This window comes from Alexandromys fortis, unplaced genomic scaffold, assembly GCF_014885135.2.
Source record: "Alexandromys fortis isolate MF-2015 unplaced genomic scaffold, M_Fortis_MF-2015_v1.1 scaffold_3, whole genome shotgun sequence".
Classification (NCBI taxonomy): domain Eukaryota; kingdom Metazoa; phylum Chordata; class Mammalia; order Rodentia; family Cricetidae; genus Alexandromys; species Alexandromys fortis.
The window spans coordinates 14,024,144-14,048,211 of NW_026067909.1; the positions used below are offsets into that span (position 1 = coordinate 14,024,144).

A 24,068-nucleotide genomic window follows, 5' to 3' on the forward strand; every position below is an offset into this window, starting at 1 on the left:
ATCTAATATATATATTAAAAGTATCTTGACTTCAGAATTTGGATCTAAGGATATGTTGCTTTGGAAAAGCCGTTCTTTTGTTTCCACAGAGGATGAGAACCTATGGATTTCTTCTAGACTAATATCATTTGATGGACCAAGACCCTCCTTAAAGGTCGCCTTGAACACCCCTCAAAAAATTACTTTGCCCAATAAACAGCAGGAAGAAGTTTGGACAGAACTAGGCCCATATTCCAAAATATTGTCTATAAATGTTTCTTTACATTTAAAGGGTGATATGCTATAGAGATTTGCATTGGTATGGATCTTGGTTTATTGATACAAATTTAAGGTCAGTTTTGTTATACTGTGTATATGTATGTTTCTGCTCTTGATTAAGGTATTGTGTGTGCAGCTCATTTAAAAATTTAATGTTAGTTAGGTTTTCTAGATGTACAGAGGTGTATTTCAGATGGATAGGCATTCTTCAAACCTTTCAAAGACTACAGAATATAGCATTTAAAATGTTTTAAGAGCTTAAGACTTTTCATGACAGACAGGTCTGCTCCTGGCAGCACCAGTTACTTCAAGAGGAAGATAGGCATCGGAGAGGCTCCTTATGGAGTTGGTTTGCCATTTGGGCAAGAAACTGCTCTTGCCTGGACTGCTTGATGAACTGGATATGCAGAACCCACAGAGAAATGACTGCTGAATTACCTAAAGGTGAGACATCCTTTGGGCTTCCTGCTTCATGAAAGAGTCTGCCAGACATTCTGCAGGACACAGAAGATGACTGACAAACTGCCAATATAGGTGGAACTGTCTTTGAAATTTCCTGCTTCATGGAAAAGTCTGCCGGATACTATGGGCTTGTAAGCTGAGGATGGATGCCCCAATGTACAGAAGAACTTTGGGTGACTATCCAGGCATTGAGATGTCTCTGTCATTTCTAGAGTTTTGGAAGTTGCTTACAATGTATTTCCTGTTTACTTGGCTAAAATTATATCCCTCTGGAGTCTTTGATGGAGTTGAAGATTTTATAGTTATAGATTTTGATTTATGATGATAAAAGATAAGGTAAATAGAAATATTGTAACTAATTCTTGCTTGATACCTGTTTTGTTGTATGCAATCTTGCAGTGTTAAAGTTAAAACCTTCCTTTTTATTTAAATAGAAAAGGGGAGGTGATGTGGGATTTCCCTCTATGCTGTGAATATCATTGATTAATAAAGGAACTTCTTTAGGCCTATAGCAGAGCTATAGGGGAACAGAGCTAGGCAGGGAAAACCAAATGGAATGCTGGGAGAGAGAAGGAGGAGTCAGAGAGTAGCCATGTAGTCCCGTTGGACACAGACGCCAGAACTTTACCCAATAAGCCACTGCCATGTGGAGATACACAGAATAGAAATGGGTTAAATTAAGATGTAAGAGTTAGCAAATAAGAAGCTAGAGCTAATGGGCCAAGCAGTGATTTAATGTGATTATTTTCGGGTCTAAGCCGCCAGGCAGCGGGAACCAACAAGCAGCCTTCAACAGAGAACATGCTGTTAGATAAAATCTGAGTCCATGGAGGAAGAGAGGGAGGGGGGGAGAGACAGAGTGGAACACTGTGCAAGTGTATTCCTATAAGTTCCAAGAGGAAATTGAGAGTAAAAACAGGATAGCATAGTGGGTCTGCAGTCTGATTGCAAGTGAGAGAAAGCCAGGAAGGAGCAGAAGGTAAGGGTTATCCACGTGGATCTGCAGGCCAAAAAAGACAGAGTCACATGGAATACATTGGCCTAGAATTAAGCTGTAGATCTCCCAAGCTGCTGGGGGAGGGAAGAGAACAGGAGAGGAGATGTCCCATGGGTGCAAGAGGCTGCAAGAGTCGGACAAGCACACGTGTGTCCGTGTGGAAATTAATGTAGGAAGTATTGGATTCTAAAATTTGGAATTAGATTCAGTCGCAGATAGATGATCTGTACATACTTTATTGATGACCAGATAGCAGACACTGTATTGGAGAACAGGCCAGGTATGTGCCGGGCACGAAGCAGCTGACCTCTCAGGCTCTGACTCCCATGTTGTAACAAACGCAGAGGCAAGGATAGGACATTTACACTGTTTAGGGTGGGAGAGAAGACAGAAATAAACAAAGAAAACAGATCTCTTGTGGGTAGATAGACTCGCAGTATGGCCAGACCAAATGCCAGGAGAGCCTACTGAGTAAAAAGGCAAAGTGTGTACCTTAATACCAAGGTATGCCATTAAGAGAATACACCATTCAACAACAGAGTCAGTGCAAAGGCTTATTGGGGAATGGGGAGAATAAAAGAGCGAAAGGCCATATGGAAGTGGAGGCATGAAAGAGGCAGGCAAACAGACAGAGAACAGGGAGAGGGAGGGGACAGAGTGCAGAGATCAAAAACCCTGGACGAGGTTGCTCAAACCGTTTGTCATATGGTGTGAGGCAGCCCCAATTTGGATAAATTTTGCAGTAGATACTCCAGGGGTGACTGAGGATTGGGTTTAGATGGGGTGTGGGTTGTCTTTGGGGTAGGGCATCTCTTCCACAAAGGACCCACAGAACAAAGATGGGTCTTTGTTAAGGAAATGTATCAGGGTTGCCCAGGTGGCTACGAAATGGCAGGAACTCCAAGAGTCTTTGACCCAGAAGAGGTCCAGGACCTCTATAGGTGGTGGCTTGGAAAGGGCTTACTGCAAGTCAAAAGTCAGATTCTGTTTGGTGGAGAGGGAGATAAAGGAGTGACCTCTCTTGTGACTAGGGAACCAGGTCTGTCCAATAGAGAAGGCTCAGCTTCTCCTGGGTTTTGGCATCAAGATAATAGGTTTTCTGTGTCCCAATAATAGGTTTCTATGCAGTAAGCCATATCAAGCTGAATTAAAAAGTGAAAGACCAGGTTTATTTGGGCAAAGCATTCCCAGGTGACCCTCCATCCTCTAGAGATCGAGCAGGAGAAAAATCCCAGGACCAATTTAAAGCGGGGCATTTATTCACCCTCTGGTGGAGGGATGACACATCTGCCACAGGGTGGGTTTGTGCTCAATTATAACACTTGCTAGGAGCTTGGGGAGGGGCAGCTTCAGTTAGGGAGCAGTCATAACCTCCAGGAATGCGGAGCTGGACTTACTGGAGGTTTTTCTGAGAGGGTGGTGTTTGGAGAGAGAGAAATGGTGCCAAGCTGGAGATTCCAGCCGAACAGAATGTGCCACTTGAGATCTAACAGTAGGGTTAAAGGCCAGTGCCACCATGCCCTATATTTTTAAAAAGAAAATATGAAAAAGCAAGATTATAAGAATTAAAAGCATAACCGGGCGGTGGTGGCGCACGCCTTTAATCCCAGCACTAGGAGAGGCAGAGGCAGGTGGATCTCTGTGAGTTCGAGACCAGCCTGGCCTACAAGAGCTAATTCCAGGACAGGCTCCAAAACCACAGAGAAACCCTGTCTCGAAAAACCAAAAAAAAAAGATGACTCCAGTCCTTGAGTCATTAGCATACATATTTTCAAATTCTTTGAATTATTTCTGGTCCTGGGGATGGAACTTTCAACAAACAAAACACCCAAGCTACAAATCTAGCCCAAGAGTGACTTTTTTTTTTTTTTTTTTTTTTTTTTTTTTTTTTTTTTTTTTTTTTTTTTTTTTTTNTTTTTTTTTTTGAGATACGGATTCTTGGTGTAGTCTTAGCTGTCCTAGAAGTAGCTCTGTAGACCAGGCTGTCCTGGAACTCACAGAGATCCTCTGCTTCTGCCTCCCTGAGTACTGTGATTAAAGGCGTGTGCCACCACCACTGGGCTATTTTTTCTTTATGTTTCATTATGTCCCTGGCTGGCTCGAAGTTCACTGAGATCAGCTGCCTCTGCTATTTACTGGTGTTTTTGTTGTATCATTTTTTTGTTTTTAGCTTGAATATCTTGTGCTTACTATGCTGAATTGCGACTCATTTGTGTTGTTTGTAAAATGCTGTACAAGGTGATAAATCTGTAACCTTGACTCTCTTTGAAGTCTTCAGAGAGAGTACCTGGTTTTTTACTTGTGATGATGATGTTTTGACAACTTGATGGTGAAAAGGACAGTTAAATTTTAACTGTCATTTCTGTAGCCTTTGTTGGTAGTAAATCTTGTTACCAGGCACGGAATTTGAATCACTGGTCACTGGTGTGTCCATTCCTTCTCTGCCCCCCCCCCCATTAGTTTCCCATAGTTCTTAGGCCACTGGTGTAATGACCCTGTTTTACTCATTTTGACTGTCATCAAACTGTAACAGACAGCTTATTCGTTACAGCCTGTTGCACAACCAAGACCGCAGGTGGCACAACAGACCAGGGATGTCTGAGTTGAGCTTGTTTCTGGCCATGCTAGCCTGCCTGCCTGGAGACAAACTTGGAGTCAAGTCACACAGTTTAGAACAGTAGTTCATCTGTTTTCATTTGACTAAGCTTTGGAGAATATGTGACAGGAAGGAAATTGAGGGCTTGTCCTGTTGCTTGGTAGTCTGGAGCCCCTTTTGGCTGTGACTGCACATGGTGGGGGAATTGTGGAAAAGCCTGCAGAGGAAGATACTACTGAGGTTAGTTTAGGAGAGGAAAGCTGCTTGTTGCTCCTTCCTGCTGCCTTCTTTCTGAGGTTTTAAATGAGACTGGCGACAGCCTGTACTCGTACTGTCATCCTTTGACAGGAGGGAGCAGCCTCCTGAAAAACTTCTTCAGGCAGTTGTGCTGCCACTGCCTATAATCCCAGGGGCTTTGGGAGATGGGAGTTATTTTACCAAGAGTATCAGGAGTTCAAAGCCAGCCTTGTCTACATAGTGAAGTGAGCTTGAGACCAGCGTGGCATAAATGAAACCCTGTCTTCAAAAACTTAACCAAAATAGACAAAAACCCAAACTGAGTACAGTTGTATAAGAATACTTAGAAGTTCTTACCTGATTAAAGGGGGGAAAAATCAAACCGGGTATGGTGGTGTGTATCTGGAGGCAGTTCTAGGCCAGCTTGGGCTTCTTAGATCTTGAAATGGGAGTCAGAATAGGTTTTAGGATCTGAAGGTTCACAGAGGTCCACTACAATTGAAGTCTGTCTTATCTGTGGTTCATATTGTACAGAGTTTTGTGCCATCTGTTCATTTAAGAACTCTCTCTGTCTCTGGTCTTCTCTGCCCAGGCAGTTGATTTGCCCCAAGGCTGTTTACTGCTTAAAGGGCCCTGTAATTTGCTTTTGGGTTTGGCAATGAGAGCTGAATGTGGGCATAGGTTATTGCCATCTCCTGAAAGCCCCTAAACAAGTTTATGTTATTGACTTTGTTTTGTTTTGTTTTTAAAGACTTAGTTAAAAATGGTTGAGTTACTTATACTTAACCTTAGCATAAAACGGATAGGTCTTGGAATCACACACCAAGTGAAAAACCCTGGAGTTTTAGGATTGTTTTAGGATTGTCCCAGTGGACGAGGTCACTTACCTTCAAGTCTGCTGACATGAGGAATCCCTGAGACTACCCACATCATAGGAGAGAACTGGGTTTTGTCAAGTTTTCCTCTAATTGCCACATGTACTAGGTGGCAACCTCCCTACCAATGAACAACAACAAAATTGTCCCAAGATTTTGATCACTATTAAAAATATCAGATCAATGTAATGGAAAAAGTAGGCTAGGAAAAAATCCTGACTTGTAAGGAGGCGGCGGCATTTCCATCCTTTTTTTTTTCTTTTCTTTTTTCTCTCTTTGGTTTTCGAGGCAGCGTTTGCCTGTGTAGCTTTGGAGCCTGTCCTAGAACTAGCTCTGTAGACCAGGCTGGCCTTGAACTCAGAGATTCACCTGCCTCTGTCTCTAGAGTGCTGAAATTAAAGGCGTGCACCACCACTGCCTGTCCAACATTCCCATTCTTAGTGCTGAGGTGTTTCCTCCTTGGTCCGTATCACTTTTAAGGTACACAAAGGCTATTAAATGGTCCCAACCTAGAACAGACTGATTAAGGATTAGCCTGTTTGTAATGGTACTTGTGGAATTTGTTTGAAAATGGGAGTTCAGCATCAGTGTTTTCAAATATCCTGAGTGATATTTGACACCAAGACTCAGATGAACACAGTTGTTCTTGCTGTGTTCACCGGAAAGAGTGGCTGAGGTTTTCCTTCTTTCTGTCTTCTCTCACAGGGGCGGTCTCAGTAACATGCTGTTCCAGTGCTCCTTGCCAGACTCTATAGCCAGTGTTGGTGATGAACCTCGGAAAGTGCTCTTGCGATTGTATGGGGCGATTTTAAAGATGGTGAGTTCAGGGGTCACCTGGGAGGGGGTGGTCCACTGACATTTCACTCTTTCCTAAGATGCCTGCAAAAAGATCCTAAATGCTGTACACATGTACTAAGATGCTTACTGCTTTTATTTTAATTGGGTTGCACATGTGGTTTATTATTTACAGTCTCTTGTTATTTTTAACCTATTATTAACTAGTAAACTAGGACTCTAGGGAGTTGTAAGGTTGGCCTGGCTTTGATAGTGCTTTCTATATTGAACTTTTCAACTCAGACTTAGATGATTAATTCTAACATGAGGAAAGTATTTTAGATTAATGAGCAATATTTTTATTCAATATGTGTAATTTTTCTTTAAAACTTCTGTATTTTATGCATATGGGTGTTGCCCGCCTGCATGTGTCTTTGTACCATGTGCATGCAATGCCTGTGGAGGCCAGAAGACAGTGTCAGATCCCCTAGGACTGTAGTTTCAAATGGTTGTGAGCCACTGTGTAGGTGCTGGGAATTTAACTCAGGTCCTCTGTAAAAGCAGCTCCTCTTAATGTGGGTATGTCCAGTTATTAACCTGCTGTTTGGATTGTTTTGGAGTTTTAGAGAGTGTTGTAGTTAACACGGTGTGAACTCAATGCAGGTGGCTTTCATAGCACTTCTCTGAGAGGTTGCTAAAGCTTGGATTTGTTAGATTTATAATCTTCGTGGGGTTTTTGTTTGTTTGTTTGTTTTAGGCAGGGTTTTACTCTATCTAGTCCATGATAGCCTGAAACTCACTATATTAGTCAGACTGGCCTTAGACTTTAGATCCTCCTGTTTCTGCCTCCTGAGTACTGTGATTACAAGCCTCTACCCTTAGTCCTGCTGCCAAACTGAAGTTTTGTTTTGTTTTAATCTATTTTATGTGTATCAGTGCTCTGCATGCATTTGTGTCTGTACCATCTATGTGCCTGTTTCCCTTGGAGGCCAGAAGAGGGCATCAGATCTCCTGGGTCTGGAGTTTTGTGAGCTGCCATGTAGGTGCTGGGAATCGAACTCTGATCCTTTACAAGATCACCAGTGCTCTCAACCACTGTGTTTTTTTCTATAACCCCAAACTACCTTTTATTTTTTTCTTACTATTTTTTATTATTATTATTTTTGTTTTTCAATATGGGGTTTCTCTGTGTAGCTCAGGTTGTCCTGGAACTCACAGAGTTCCACCTGCCTCTGTCTCCCAAGTGCTGGGATTAAAGGCGTGCACTCCAGACTACCATTTTAAAGCATAGTTTTTGAAATGATTGGTGTCCTTTAGCCACATTTAATGAATCAGTCTTTTTCTCCTTTGAGTATCACAAGCTGATGTTCCGTTCTTGATCTTTGTTAGCATTTTCTATTTCCGCAGTTCTTTTTGAATACTTTAATAAATAGCAGCTGAATTCAGTTGTGTTACATCTAGTTTAATTATTGAATCACTATTTCTACACACAGCTTAAGTAGAAGCATTTTCTTTCTTTTTTTTTTTTTTAAATAAAGCTTTTCCAAAGCAAACAAAAGCTATTTTATGTGTATAGGCATATTGCCTGCATGTGTGTGTACTCTATATGTGCCTAGTGTCTAGGGAGGGAGACCTAAGAGGGTGATGGATCCCTTGAAACTGGAGTTACAGGCATGTTGTGAACTGCCATGTGGGTGCTAGGAGTTAAATCCATGTCCTCTGGAAGAGCAGCTAGTTTCCTTGACCACTGAGCCATCTCTCCAGCCCCAGTAGAAGCATTTTAAATGCTCACAGTATGTTCTCCCATGTGTTACACTAGAACTTTCATTTTCTTTTTTGAGACAGAATTTCCACATTGTAGCCCAAGCAGGCAGGTCTCAAACTCACAACAATGCTGTTATCTTGGCCTCCTAAATGCTGGGATTCCAGGCTAGAGCTGCCATGCCCAGCCCTGCTGCAGTGACAGGAACTCTGTAATGCTCAGCAGCTGTGCTCAACAGCTTGTCTAGTGTGATGTCACCACCCAAGGGCATGTGAGTGTCAGGCACTTCAGATTGATGCTGTCCTATGTAGTTGGATAGCTGAATTCTAGAATATGCTGGGTACCGAATGAGTGACTTTCTACTAAGTCTTCACTGTTCTTAGTCGGCTGTCCTCTTGGAACTGTAGCAGTCTGGAAGTCTTAAGGTAATTAATGCAAGTGTCTAGAAATAGTTTTTTTTTTCAATCAGAATTCTATGCCTCAGTTTATTTTTGAGAAAAACATGTTAGGAAACTCAAAAATAAATAGCAAACTGTGGGCTAGCAAGATAAATGTGCCTGCTGCCAAACCTGGTGACCTGAGCTCTTTCAATATGGGTAGCTTTTATTTAAATAAAGGGCTGTTTTTATTAGTTGAACAGGTGATGAAAACAAAGCTCAAATATAAAATTGCTGTGAACTAAAGTAGTTTAGTATAAAATTTGAAAAAAAAAATAAATAGGTCAGCCTTTTCCACTTTGGATGGCAATATACTTAGAAGCTAGTTTATACCTCCTAAGCCAGCTCTGTGTAACTTGGGGTTTTTCCATTCTGATAAATGGGAAGAAACATGAACTCTGCAGCATCCTTTAGCAAGGAAGCAAGTTTAGCTGATTAACAAACGGTTTATTTATCATAAATTGTGGAAGACACAAATGTCAGTGTGTGTTGTCCATGTGGTGTAAGTTGTTAGTTGGCTCAGAGGAGTGCCTCATCAGCCCTGTGTCGGAACAGTAACTATTAGGCCAGATCCTCCGAGTGGAGAGACTGGCCTCCCCACTGTGGAAAGCCTAGGCATGAGTATCTATGACACATCAAAGAGCTCCTTCGAGTACTGTCTGCAAAAACGTTTGAGTTTGTTTTTTGAATAACAGAAGGCTAATATTACTGCTTGTTGAATACTAACTATAATATAATTAAAGGTATCAAGGCACAACGCAGATATTTATCAGTGATGCAAAGATTAAATTTGGTACACTGTCCCTTTTGAATTCAGAAGAAAACAAAATGTCTTCTTATTTTCTCTTAAGTACAGTTTAAAAATTAAACTGTAGTAAAATAAAGAATAGCTTGTAGATAGATAAGCAGTATGGAACTATTGGCTATTGAGAAATCATTTTTGTCTTTTGAATATTTCTCAGAAGAATTGAGGTCATACATTGTGCAGTGAATTAAGCACTGAGGCGCCTGGTGGAGAGCCAGGCCCTGGCATTGAGGCCTGGGAACTACTGTCTTTTCCTTAGTACATTAATGTCATTATGAGTTCAAGTTGTGTGGATAACTTTGCTTTACAAAGATCCCCTGTGCTGTGAGAACAGTGTAATTATACCTGTTTCTGAGGCAGAAGTGAAACAGTCCTATTATGGGCACCCATTTGGCCTGACTAGCATTTCTTAGTTAATGCTCTCCAGATATAGTTGCCAAATCACTACCTATTGTCTTTCAATACCTGCTTTGGTGCCTTTTGGTAACTGAGTAAACCACAACTGACGTGTCTAATTTTGGTCTATTCAAAAAGTGTTTTGCCTTGCTGGTTGGAAATGTTTGGGATTATAGCACAAAGCAATGCAGATCTGATCTCTGGAATGATGACTTGACCACAGCCCAGCACTCTCTGGGAAGGAATATGTTGGGGGAGTGAAGGGTGTGGGGGGTAATGTACCACTTTAGCTGTGTGCATGTGTTCTCTGCTGCAGGCTTGTCCATGCGATCGTGCCTGGAGCACTCTGGTTTCCAGGTGACAGACACGATTCACGGTATAGTATGAGATCTCTGAAGTTGGAGCATTCTCTACAGCTTTCGTTTCTTTCTTTAATTTTTGGATTCAACAAATGCTTTTTAAAAAGAAAATTGTAATGCTTGTTAAGTAGCACCAGCTACAGTTTGTGCTGTGCTTAAAGAGGTAGTGATTTAAGATTTAGGATGTTATATGTTGAAATATCACCTTTTCTTTTTGCTTTTTTTGTTCAAGGCAAACCAGACCCTTATCTTCTGTTTCCTCAGTAGAAAATGACATTTATTAATATTCAGAATTCATGGCTTCAACCTGAGGATGCAGTTGAAGTACTCAGGTTCTTCCTTTAGCTGCAGCACACTGTGCACATCTATCTATTGGGAGCGGGGTCACTCTTCTTCACCGTCAGCCCCTCACCTCACCATGTCAGTTCCTGTATGAAGTCTAGCAGTGTTGACCCAACCTGGAAGTATGCCAGACTGGAGAAGGGAGACTCCTGGGGAAAAAGTTGCTTGCAAACCCTTGAAAATGTAAGAAGCCTTAGATCAGTTATCAGGTTAGCTGAGTCACATGGCTTTGTGAGGGCCCTCCACACAGCACTCTTGTGTTTTTTGATTTTTGTTTTTTCTTGACTTACCTAAGATGGAGCAATAGCATTAATAGTAGCAGGGACTGAGCAGAATTATGGTGACGAGGGATCACAACAGGTTTTGCCTTCCATGTTAAGGTGTCTCTTGCCAGACATGATGGTGCAAGGCTTTCAATCTCAGCATTCAACAGTAAGAGTCAGGCAGATCACTGAGTTCTAGGCTAGCCTGAACTATAGTAATATAGTAAGATCCTCTCTCAAAAACAACTGAAAGAACAAACAATAACAATAAAAAAGGTATGTCACCAAGAATTGAGTGTGGTTGGCTAACTGGGGTGGAGACCTCAAGTCTTCCAAGCCAGGCCTAGGCTGCACAGTAATGAAACCTAAGCTACTATAAAGGCTTCAGAGAGACCATCCCCTCTCTCTTAGGATTTTAGTAGACCATACACCAAGAGATGCTCAGGTTCTGCGCTGGTGTTGGTTCCAGACCGTTAGTTTTTTAGTTTGGTAGGTTATTCTTAAGCCTCCATAGGTTCCAGGCCATTTAAAAGGCTGCATGCAGTTTATATTTTAAAGAAAGACTTGTGGGGGCTGGAGAGATAGCTCAGAGGTTAGGAGCACTGACTACTCTTCCAGAGGTCCTGAGTTCAATTCCCAGCACCCACATGGTGGCTCACAACCAACTTTAATGAGATCTGGTGCCTTCTTCTGGCCAGCAAGCATACAGTCAGATTGAATACTGCATACATAATAAATTAATTAATTAATAGAAAGACTTGTTTAAAAAGAGGTAATGGTGGTTGGGCAGTGGTGGCATACACCTTTAATCCCAGCACTCAGGAGGTAGAAATAGGTGGATCTCTGTGACGTTAAGGCCAGCCTGGTCTATAGAGTGAGTTTCAGGACACCCTGTCTCAATAAACCAAAAACCAAAAAAAAAAAAAAAAAAACAAGAAGAAAAATAAAAGGCAAGGGTGGCTGCTCACACCTGCCTGTAACTCCAGTTGCGAAGGGATCTAGCCCTTTGCCTCTGTGAGCACCTGCACACACGTTAATACCAACGCATAATTTTAAAAAGAGGACATTGTAAACAGTTACCTGTCACTTCACACCACCTTCTCCATGCATCTCACCAATTTATTTATTTACTTTTGGTTTTTCGAGACAGGATTTCTCTGTAGCTTTGGAGCCTGTCCTGGAATTAGCTCTTGTAGACCAGACTGGCCTCAAACTCACAGAGATCTGCCTGCTTCTGTCTCCCGAGTGCTGGGATTAAAGGTGTGTGCCACCACCGCCCAGCTTCACTAATTGATTTTTATCTACAAACCCAGACTTGGCACACCGACGTGCTACTCTGTTTCAACTCACAGATAAACTCTATTATATATACAATATTCTGTGTGTATGTCTGCAGGCCAGAAGAGGGAACCAGATCTCATTTTTAGATGGTTGTGAGCCACCATGTGGTTGCTGGGAATTGAACTCAGGACCTTTGGAAGAGCAGGCAATGCTCTTAACCACTGAGCCATCTCTCCAGCCCCCCAGATAAACTCTTGTTATTAGAGTTTAGTTAAATCCATTTCCCTGATTAATTATTTGAGGAATCTTTTATTAAGAAATGCCCAAAATAAAGTCTATTAAAGTCAGTTTGTTTTATGTGATAGTTTCAGTGAGCTTAGAGATAGAAACTTGCTCTGGTAGGGAATACCGTGTATGCATGTGAGTGCTAGAGATTGAGGCCTGTTCTATATGAGGTTCTTCCACGGAGCTCTAGCCCGAATATGTAGCTAAAGTTAAACAGTAGCAAACTTTTTCAAATGCTCCAACATCACCTGTTCCTGCTCCTTTTTGTATATTTAGCAACAGCTAAGGTGCACAGGCCCTGGCCGACCTGGAACTCACTTTGTAGATCAATCTGCCTTGAACTCAGAGCCACTTGAGTGCTGAGATTAAAGGCATGAACTACTTCACACTTTTCCATTTCTTATTAAGTCCCTAGGATAGAATGTTCTGAAGATCAATATTCTGTAGCAGAAATATTTACTACTTTCACAGTCTGATTTAAAATATAAAACCAAACTAAGGATTAGTTCACTGGAAGAGAATTTGCCAGCCTTGGGAAAAAACAAGGAACCCACTTAAGATACAAAATCAAAGATGTTTCTCCCTGAAAACCCTCTTGCTCTCCAGAGTTCTTTGTAAGTGTTTATTAATATTTGCTCTGGGGAAAAAGAAAAAAAAACTGAAAATAAAAGCAACCAAAACCATAAAGCCTTAAGTGCGATTTGCATCTGATAAAGGCAGCATTTGAAACCTGGTTCTAAGTGTGGTGCTTACCTTCACATAGCTTCTAAGTAGACACGAAGTGAAAATGGAAGTCCTCTATGCTCTCACTTTAGCTGGCAGAATTTATATTTTAAATTTAAACAAGACCAATAAAAATAATCATTGCAGGGAAAGAGAGATGGCTCAGTGGTTAAGAGCACTTATTGTACTTACAGAGGACCCCAGGCTTAGTTCCTAGCACCCAGATCACAGTCAAATGTAACTCCAGTTCCAGGGCATCCAACACCTGTCCTCAACAGGCATTGCACACACATATTCAAATACACACTCAAATACCCATGAATACACATAATTAAAAACAGAATAATAAAACCTTGCCGGACAGTGGTGGTGCATGCATTAATCCCAGCACTTGAGAGGCAGAGGCAGGAGGATCTTCGTAAGTTCAAAGCCAGCCTGGTCTACAAGAACTAGTTCCAGAAAAGGCATCAAAACTACACAGAGAAACCCTGTCTCAAAAAAATAAAAAAATAAAAAGAGAATAATAAAACCTCTTTAAAACACAAATAAGTAAACATTAAATAGGTCCAGCAGGAGGCTCAATGAATATAAATACACATTTGCCATACTAACCTGGCAGTGTTACGTCTCTGGATCCCACAGTGGAATGAGAGAGCCAGCTTCCAAAGATGTTTTTTTGACCGCCAACACATACAGTTAATAAAATGAGTAATGTTAAAATTTAAGTTTTGTAACTTGAAAGATAATTTCAACTTTCAAGTTAGTTAGAGGAAAATGTAAAGTTGTGCTAAATGTTTATATAGTGTATTTTAATCCTTGCCTTAAATAAAATGTGCCACTAATGTAAATTATTACAGATTCCAAGTCCTAATTTACTTTATATCTTCTGGACAGAGTCTTTGGGACTCTCACACAGAATAGGTCTGCCCGATACACCATAAGAGGCATCTGCCTTTAGTAGTCATGATTTATGGCCATCTGTCTTTCTGCTTTGAGATTTCCTCTCCCTTCTCCTGGGTTAGCTCATTCTGTACTGAGGAAACAGAACATGGGACTGCAGAAGTCCATCTTGCCTTTGCGATGGTGCTCTTATGTTAAATTAAATCATACGTTCATTTGGAACGGGGTGGGGTTGGGTGAGTGTGGGAAAAGTAGCATGGAATTTATGTCCACTTCTTGTAACAATATACTAAAAGAGTGGTCCTGGGACTAAGCTAGTTTGTATTTTCAGGTAAAGTGACTTGTTTTGGAGAGAGCACCATTAGACAGGGAAAGGACTTCTGTTAGCTAACAACGTGTTAACTGTCTCCCTAAGATACAGTTAGAGCAGTAACAGCATAGGAATAACCATAGTCATTTAGGGTTTTGTACAGGTCAAATCCCGTTACAGCAAATTTTATAGGCTGTATAGATTCCTTATTTGTCCCTACTTTTCGAAGAGTATTGGTATATAACTGTCAGACCAAGGAACTTGTTTTATTCATATCTTTCCTTGAAGGAAAAAAAGCTCATGTTAAAGAGACATTTAGCCCCCATCTGGTCTCCTGGTTCACAAACGGCCAGTTCCCCATTCCAGGGCACGGACAACTAGCCAGCTCTCGGGCACCAGGTAAGGCACTGAGCATGTTTGCTGTGTGCAGCACAGCACAGTGCTTGCTTGCTCACACCAACCACAGCAAGAATCATCAGGATTTTCTTTGTGCTTTGGGGGAACACTGACAATAAAGAGTGGAGCCCTGCATTCACTAGGAACCCCTAGATTCCTTGAGATAGACTGCTGTGTAAGAGTCAAGCAGAGATGCCAGTGCCACAGTGCTCTGGGTATGAGGAGCAGTAAAGTTTTCCAATCCATAGTCACTCTGTCCTCTGGTTGACACACGATCAGCAAAGAGCTAGGGGTTATTGTTATATTTTTGTTTTTGTGTCTTTCATTGTAACGGGATTTAACTTGTAACATCTAGATTTTCATCAGAGAAATGCAGATTACACAAATGAAAATAGCACACCGTTTGTACTGACTGCCCTGTTTCAAATGTACTCACTCGCATGATATGTTTACTATTACATATGTGTAAATACAAGCGATTAGGAACCTTTTGCAGATAACTTTATGAACATGGATGTTTACTTTTTCTGCTTTTATAAAGAAGTAAGAGATGTACTTTTTTATTCCGATATCTGGAATGTTATTTGGTATATGATGGTGAGAACGGTTACTTTAAATCACAGGGTGTTTTGAATGCTGCTAGAGTAGCCAGTGTTGCTTAACGTGGCATCTTTTTTTCCTGTCCACACTTTCCACCCTTGGTACAGGTGTTTTTGATAAAGCTGTGGAATGGCAAGGTATGTTTTTTATGGGATGTTCAAGAATCTGTTAGCATAATTCTTTTACAGAGGTTTCCTTTACAGGATTCCTTTTGAGTTTGGCTGAAGTAAACCTGATATAATTGTAACATAACAGTTTTGAAGGCAGCTGAGTGTACAATTTGACACAACCCTTAAATTTCTGATTTTATTTTTTTCCTAACCCTTACTAAAAGACAGTGTTTTGGTTTTAAAGTGCTTGGGGTGGGGGTGGCTTGGAAATGTGTGACCTGTAAGAAGTAGCCCAAGCTCTTTGCCAGCCAGTGGTCCAGTATTTTGTTATTGTTAGAAAGTTGTTGCCGGTAATTCTCAATTTCCTGAGGAGGAAAGTGCTGTGAGAGTAGCTCCTAACGTCCCAGTTACCAGGCAGTCCTAGAGCTTTGTTAAATGAGTCCTCTGTTCGCTAGCGGAACAGCTGAGCCTAAACTTGGACTGGTGGAGTGAAGGGCGAGTCTGAGCAAGTGGCAGGTGTGCAGAGCTCACACTAACTTTACCGCCTGCTTAGTGCTTTCCTCCCTGTCCACATGCTCTGCTGCCTGCAGCCCTCCACGGGTGTGTGGACATTCATTCCTGTTTTCCAGGTTCCCCTGAGAGAACCACATAGCTAATTCAGGCAGAGCTTTAGAAGGCCCGATTAGAAGAGGACACTCTCTAGTGACTTCCCTCCAACTGTGAGATTGTGAAAGGTACATGGGACAGTCCCCAGCAGCGTGTCCCTTTCCTTGTAAAAAGGTGAAGCACTTTGAAGGTGTTGGCACAAGTGCTGGAGATTGCTGGTGCCTTTAGATTACGCCGCTCACCTGGGTGGCCAAAAAGTCCTTGTTAAAGAGCTGAGCTGTTTGTGAACACCCGTTCTGTGGTTGCAAAGTTAGTGTCTGCTCAGTGTGCTCCATCTCACCAGAAGTGTTTGCTTTTTCTCATTCATAGAGGTCCTGTAATAAAGAGGGATCCGAACAAGCTCAGAATGAAAATGAATTTCAAGTAAGTAATTGAGTCCATTCTCATCTGCATGAGCTGTAAACTGGTGGTGTCCAGCCTCACCAAATTGTTTGTGGTTTGACAGGCCTGATCTCTTTCTCAAAAGAAAGGCTCTGGGCCAGTTGGAGCCAGCTCACTGAGGCTGAGTCACAAGGGGCTTCCAAGCTCCTGAGGGTACAGAGTCAAATTGTCTGTGGTGGCAGTTTCTAAGTAGTGTTAGAGATGCTGAGTGATGCAGGCTTAGGAAATAGTCTCTGATGCTCTGATGTGGAGGCACCTACCTTCTCTGGCAGCGTCTCTACTTTCGGCTGTTTCCACACCATCATTAGGAAGCAGGTCACTGCCCAGACACTGGCACTCTCCCCTTGAGGAAGTGGCAGTGCTTGTCCTGGGTATGGTAGCCAGGTTGAAAAGGCTTCTTCCCAGATTCTTAAATAGATAACACTGAAAAATGTGCATTCAAGGGAACTTTGAGACTCCAGGTGTGGAGAATGGGCATCTTATGAGTATTCTCTTGTGTTTAGGCCGATAGGGAAGGGGTGCTTGTGTGTATAATATGGTCAGTGTGACATAGCTAGCTGGCCACCCCTGGGAACTTCTGAACAGGGACATGGTGCTTCCTGCTTTGCGTGGTTTTTTTTTTTTTTTTCATTTTGTTTTGTTTTTTCGAGATAGGGTTTCTCTGTCACTTTGGAGCCTGTCCTGGAACTCGCTCCATAGACCTCGAGCTCACAGAGATCTGCCTGTCTTTGCCTCCCAAGTGCAGGATTTAAAAGTGTGTACCACCTACCACCCGGCTTACTTCCCTGTTATACTGCAGCTGCAGTAGCAGCCCAGTAGTAGAGTCCCCCACCCCCATCCCAGCAGTACACTGCTTTGCCCGCTGGCATCACGTTTTTGTTCAATCCTCCCTTAGGTTTCAGATGCCATCCTCAGAGAGAATCACAGCTCTCCCTCCCCTTGCGTCTCAGGACCTGATCCACGGACAATCTGACTTTACCTGTGATTTTTGGGGTTGGTGTGCACATAGTATGGAAGAGTTAATTTCTAGTCCTCTTTGATAGTTCTATCCCCAGAACCTACATGGTAAAAGGAGAGAACCAACTTCTATAAATTGTCCTCTGACCTCCACATGTGCATGCATACATAGAAACACATGTATACATAAAGCAAAAATAATTGTCCTCTTCTGATAATTGCTCCAGGTCCCTCAGGACCTCCCTCACTCCCTCTGTAGAGGAAGAGGAGGAGGTTTTCTATCGCCACTCACAGTTGGGGCTGCTCTCCCTGCTTCTTTCATCTTGCATCCAAACATTTGCTAATAGAAACCCCAGCTGTCTAAAGCTCACATGCTGTTCCCCTTCCCTTCACCCTGGTCTCTGGTCTGTCTGCTTCTTGCCTTCATTATGTCAAGGTTCTACAACAACCTGTTGAAGTCCACTCCTTCGCCTTTCGTCATTCTGTGGCCTAGATACTCTGTTCTCCACTGCATCCCTCTTGAACTTTTTCAGTCTTTCCTTCTGCTGTCTTCTCCAGTATGTGTGCCCTGACTGTCTCCAGAAGCTGGCAGGCTCCTCTTTGTCATGCAGGACTTCAGCAGTCCACCTCTGCTAACCTCCCAGCTTACTTTGACTTCTTGGAGATCCGTAGTCCAGAAATTGCTATCTTCTTCCATCAGCCCTCCTTCTGATGACCCAACTATGCTTCTAAGGCCTTCTCCTCCATAGAGCCTCAGTTCTTCTTCACTTGTCTCTTCTGTGCTTACCTTTAACAACTGCCATGCTGAACCCAACCACTGTACTGCGCCCACAACCCCTGAGCTGTTGAGCTCTGGAGAATCACACAGTTGGGAAAGCTGGTACTCCACCTCACCAGTGCTTGCTGTCTGGCAGCCTGCCGAGCTTCACCCTTAGGTTTACCTCTGGATTCTAAGGTCTGTTTTCTCTTGCAGCTTTCCTGTCCCCACCCTAGGTATGCAGTCTGAAGCTCGCTCTTCAGCTGCTTATCTCTTGTCTGACACCTTGTACGCCAAGCCCTGTTCTTTTGTGCCTTTTCCCACTGGCTGCCCTGTGGAGGCAGTCTTTCCCTTGCATTCAGTACGTCCACTCTTTCTTCTTTCAGCCTACTGTCACCATCCTCCACTCCTTCTCCCGGGAGCCAGGTGCTCTTGCAGATGTCCTCCCCTCAGTGCAGTCTCTGCCCCATTCCTTTTCTTTTAAAAATGAATTTTTTATTTTAGTCTTTCATAAGTCTTAAGATTGACAAGGGTTTTTGTTTGTTTTGAAACATTTGTTTTTTGTAATTTCAGTACTTGAAGGCTGAAGCTACTAGGAGTTTGGCAACTTGGGCTGTGTAGTGAGATCTCATCTAAAAATCCTAAAACTTCCCATATCTGTTTGTTTGTGCTTAAGTTTGAACTGGGGACCTTCCTGTCTCTAGGAGGAGGCAACGGCATCTGACGGCAACACTAGCACCTGAGGGCTCAAGCAGGAGAGCATGAGCTCAAGGTCAGGCGCACATAGACCCATTTCAGTCAAACAGAAGATGGATCTACAGTCTCAGCTACTTGGAAGGCCGAGGCAGGAGAATAACAAGTTGACCTACAGAGAGAGTTCAGGGCCAGCGTGGGCAATTTAGTGAGATCCTGCTTCACAGTAAAAGATGAAAAGCAGGAGGCTAGAAGATGGGCTTCGGAGATCAAGATCACGGACTGCTCTACGGAGGGCCTAAGTTTGGATCCCATCCCCCACATGGTAGCTCACAACCAGCTGTAACTCCAGTTCCAGAGGATCTGACACCCTTTACTGGCCTCTGCAGTCAGTGGGCATACATATGCACAGGCCTACACAGAGACACAATACCTACATATTAATAAGTAAATAAAATTTTAAAGAAAGAAGCAAGCTGGGGCTACAGCCTAGTAGTAGAATGCTTGCCTGATGTTGTGATACAAGTGTGTACCACCATCCTCAGTGTTTTCATATGAGTTCTGGGGACCAACACAGAGTTTCATGCATGCATGGCAAGCGATTTACTGGGCAGGTTCTCCACTGCAGAAGTGAAACTTTATAGATATAATGAAAAGTCTAAATTTGTTCCCACCCCACCCCCCACCCCCCGGTCTCTTTTCTGTTCACCCTTTCCTATCTAATACTTGTCCCCGTCATTTCCCTGAAGCTCTTGTTTCCAGCAGCAGCAGCAGCTACATTGTGAATTCCCCGGCCATTTGCTTTCCTCCTGTTTGACCCTCAGGAGCATCTGTAGCTTCTTCTTCCACAAAGCCAGCCTCCTCTTTTCCATTTTTTTCCTTCCACTGCCCAGATTTGAATCAGTTGTCTGCAAGTGGTAGGTAATGTGAAATGTTAGAGCTTTTGGTTCTTTGGACTTTTTAGAAGACAAAGTTTTGATATGTTGTTTAGACTCTTAGTCTAGAGAGGACTAGGGTGTGTATGTTGTATCCAGCTTGCTTGCTTTTTAAATAAGATGAAATGTGTGTGTGTGTGTGTATATATATATATATATATATGTGTGTGTGTGTGTGTATATATATATGAACATTGTACAGTTGTGAGAATGAGTATTGATGGGTATAATGTTTATGTGTGTTGCTGGGTAAATGCTATTGGGGGGAGTAGTTTTTTTTTTTGAGACTGAGTTTCGCTGTATCAACAGCTCTGGCTGTCCTGGAACTCCCTCTGTTGATCAGGCTGACCTCTAACTTATAGAGATCAGCCTGCCTCTGCCTCCTGTAAATGCTAATGGAGAGATGGCTCAGTGGTTAAGACTGCCCTTCCAGAGGTCCTGAGTTCAATTCCCAGCAACCACATGGTGGCTCACAACCATCTGTAATAAGATCTGGTGCCCTCTTCTGGCATACATGGAGGCAGAATGTTGTATACATAATAAATAAATCTTTTAAAAAAATAAAAAAATATTTTTATTCCTTTATAATTTCATCATTGTATATGATGTATCTTTAAAAAGTTTTTAAATTTATGTCTGTGGGTGATTTGCTTGCATATGTAAGTGCATGTGCCCCATGTGTGTACTTGTTGCTCTCAGAGGTCAAAAGAAGGTGTTGAATGTCCTGGAACTAGAGTTAAAGATGATTGTGAGCCATCATGTGGGTGTTGGGAATCAAAACAAGGTCTTCTACAAAAGCAACAAGTGCTCTTAACCTCAGAGCCATTTCTCCATTCCCTATATAATGTATCTTAATCATGTTAATCCCTTACTCCCCTTCCAGTCCTCCAGATCCCACCCATGTCCTCTTCCCACCTTCTTGTCCCCTCTTGAGTCCACTTAGTACTGCCTGCAGTTACTTGGATGTGGGCCATCCATTAGAGTATGGGCAACCAGGCAGGGCTGCATACTTGGAGAAAACTGACTCTCCCTTTCCCCAGGAACCATTAACTGCCATAGCTACTAACAACCCCTCAGCTGAGAGTGGTCTTGTAAGTCCCTCCCCCTGTGCTGGAATGTTGAGTGGCTTGGGTCCTGTGCAGGTCTTTTGTAGGTAAGCACAGCTGCTGTGCAACAGCCTTGTATCATTAGCAGCTTTTTACAGTGTTGCTACTCACCACAAGGCCAGTGTGGGAGTTCTTAGGAACAGGCTGATTTTTCCTTTGCTGTGGGTGTTTGCTCAGTGTGTGAGCTTTCAGTGCATGTTGCTTAGCATGGTCCTGTCTGTCCTGGTCACCCTAGTCTAGCTGCAGCCACCCTGCCTCACCCTTCCTTCACTGCTCCAGACTTCCTCCATCAGGACAGTCATAGCTCATTTGTACCCTGCACTTTTGGGTCCTGGGTCAGTTCAGTGTTGTCTCTTTGGAGATCCCTGCCCTTTCATAACCCGTCTTTCCAGCCTTCTGTCCCATCATAGCCTTGACTTTAGTCATTTCCTATTTCTTCTCTATGTGAGTCTTGTACAGATGGGGCCTGGTGGGGCTTATTCTTTGGTTTCCTGATATTCAGCACTAGATATGTACCAAATATTTTCTGTTTTTGTTGTTGTTTGTTTTGTATGTGGTTTTTCAAGACAGGGTTTCTCTGTGTAACAGTTCTGGCTATCCTGGCATCCACTTTGTAGACAAGGCTGGCCTTGAACTCTCAGAGATCCGCCTGCCACTGCCTCCAGAGTGCTGAGATTAAAAACCACTTCCTGGCCACATTTTGTGTTTTGAATGAGTGAAAGAAAGATTTTTTTTCCCCTAAAAAAACAAAGTAAATTGGTAAGGTATTGATTTCTCCAAAAAGTAACACTAGCCTATGGCTGACCCAGATAGTGGCGTGGAGGGGTGGACTGTGGATCAAGCCCTGGTTCTGCCTGCTGCTCACTTTCTTCAAGGGAGACATAGGTGGCTTAGAAGTGCTTATATCTCTGTCTTGGCACCATGTCTTTGTTTAGGCTGATGGCCTCCACAGGAATCTAGACAGAATTTTAATCCAGGTCTTAGCAACAGTGCTGTTACACACATCAGCAGTGCTGAACTCAATGAACTTTAAATCTAATTATGAGACCAGGTATTGTGGTGCTGCCTGTAGTCCAGCACTGGGGAAGCTGATGCAGGAGGATTGGGAGTTTAAAGAGTAACCTGATCCTGAATTCAATTCCCAGCAACCACATGGTGGTTCACAACCATCTGTAATGAGATCTGGTGCCCTCTTCTGGCCTGCAGACACACATACAGGCAGAACACTATACATAATAAATTAATCTTAAAAAAAAAAAAATACTTACCTGGCAGGGGAGATACCATGATAACGAGGTGGTTTTGCCAGGGCGAGGCTTATCCATTGCACTCAGGATGTACTGACCACTGTGATTTCCCTAAATGCGAACTCAACTGCATAATTTGTGGTAGTGGGGGACTGCATTCGCGCTCTCCCCGGGCAAGAAAATTAAAATTTTTTAAATTAAAAAGAAAAAGAGTAGCCTGAACTATCGTGGAAAGATTTTGTTTTATAAACCAAACAGGAAAGGCTGGCAAAATGGCTCAGGGTTAAAGGTAACTTACCACTAAGCTGTGACCCAAGCTCAGTCTTCGGTGCCCTCATGAAAAGAGAAAACCAAGGCTAGAAGTTGTCTTCTGATCTCCATATTGTGGTATGTGGGCAGCCACACGTGCAAGCTCACATATTCTCATTTTTTCTCTCTCTCAACTAAAAGGCAGAGTGCTTGTCCAGCGTGTACAAAGCCCTGGATTCTGTCTGCAAGCCCATTGCATAAACGGGGCATGGTGGTTCACACTTTAATCCCAGGATGAAGGAAATAGAGGAAGGAAGATCAGAAGTTCAGGTTAGATGTAACCAGTTCAAGATCAGTCTGTGCTACATAAGACTTTCTCAAGAAAAAAGTATAAAAGTAACACTTCAAATTTGAGGAAGAAGCAGGATTGGATATATGTGTTACACAGTTCAACCCTTGTGATCATTTCAGTCACTCTGCAGTGTGAAAGGCTGAGAAACACATTTTAATCTAACAAAATTCTGGATTTTTTAGACAAAGAAGATTAGATTGGAAGTTAGAAACTGGAGGTGTTGGGGAGAGTTCTACAGATGGCATATTGCTACAAGGAGCTATACCTGGTAGATTGCCTGCTCTAGAACTGACCCCAGGGTCCTCTTGTTCAGTTATGGTCAGGCTTTGCTTGCTTTTGCAGTTTCCACTGTAAGAGGCGCCGAGGAGACTGCGCCCAGCCCACAGGGGAGAGGACTACAGCAGAGGACACCTTGAGGGCCTTCGCTTGAGCTCCCCTGAGAGTCTCTGCAGTATCGGGCTTCAGGTCAGACAGGGCTGCAGTGACTATGCCTCCTAAGCCAATGTGTTAAGAGGGTCAGATGAACGATGAAAACATTTCATCTGCTAAACAGAGGTATTTGATGTTATCAAAAAAGATAAATCCGTGTGATACCTAATCCCTTAACTTAGTCTGATCGATTTAATATACGTATATTGTCAGATACACACACTTGGAATTAGTAAATACAGATTGAACCTTGAAAGGTATGATTAGCCTAATATGGGGATTATATAAGATTATAGTTAAACTCTGATTGTGGGGGATTAGAAACAAGCATTTGTCTGCACACCAGGGAAGTGACCTTATGATTTTTTGTACTTTCACACCCTTGGAAGCAGCCCTTTTTTCTTTTGTCTTATTAGCTATAGCATTCTACCATGCCTAATGAGCTTGTCCTCAATTTCTGAGGTCAATTTTTGTCTTTTTTTTTTTTTTTTTTAAACCTTTGGAGTTGAGTGAACCTAGGACCTTGTACTTGGTAGGCAAGTGCTCCACCACGGAATTAAATCTCCAGCCCTCCTGAGTTTTGTAATGTGAATGCCATAAGCATGTTTCTTTGGGATCATTCCCCCACTGGACATTTCCTAACAAAGGATAATCAAAATCACCTGAAAGCTGGGAAGAAGGGGACATCTATTAGTGTGATGTTGGGGTCAAGTGAGATCCTCAGTGAGTAGAGGCACTGGCACACAGGTCTGGCTCCCATAAGGTAGTGGGAGAGAACCAGCTCCATGACATGTGTCTGTGCATAGACAATAAAGTTTTAGAAATTTTAATGGGATCTGAGCTACTGCCTAGGACAATAAATGGGTAGTGTTACCTGTGAGTGTCAAGGGCTCTTTCACCCTGTCACTCTAACAGATTGACAGTCACATGCCCTAATTTGCTGTTTTGGGAGTGACTGAGGAATGAATTTGTGACCTGGGAAAAAAGGATGGGTTTTGAACATAATTATTATAGAGCCAAAAGTTATTAGGACTAAAGATAGGAAATGGGAGGAGGGATAAGGCTGGAGAGATGTCTCAGTGGTTAAGATAATTTGTTTCTTTTTTTTTTTTTTGGTTTTTCGAGACA

General features: G+C 42.6%; 1 protein-coding gene and 1 non-coding gene across 4 annotated transcripts in view; both read left to right on the forward strand.

Moving 5' to 3' along the window:
- Nucleotides 1–24,068, forward strand: part of Chka (choline kinase alpha) — a 48,467-nt gene that overhangs the window by 10,357 nt on the left and 14,042 nt on the right. The window contains exons 2-4 of one of the 3 annotated variants that reach the window (XM_050136540.1): nucleotides 6,131–6,242; nucleotides 15,166–15,195; nucleotides 16,144–16,197. In XM_050136540.1, the coding sequence (XP_049992497.1) occupies nucleotides 6,131–6,242; nucleotides 15,166–15,195; nucleotides 16,144–16,197 (196 nt within the window). The remainder of the gene's footprint in view (nucleotides 1–6,130; nucleotides 6,243–15,165; nucleotides 15,196–16,143; nucleotides 16,198–24,068) is intronic. The other 2 variants (XM_050136541.1, XM_050136542.1) reach the window with 2 other exon arrangements.
- LOC126498967 (U1 spliceosomal RNA) lies at nucleotides 21,924–22,083 on the forward strand. The gene has a single exon (XR_007590943.1). It is a non-coding gene; the product is annotated as a U1 spliceosomal RNA (small nuclear RNA).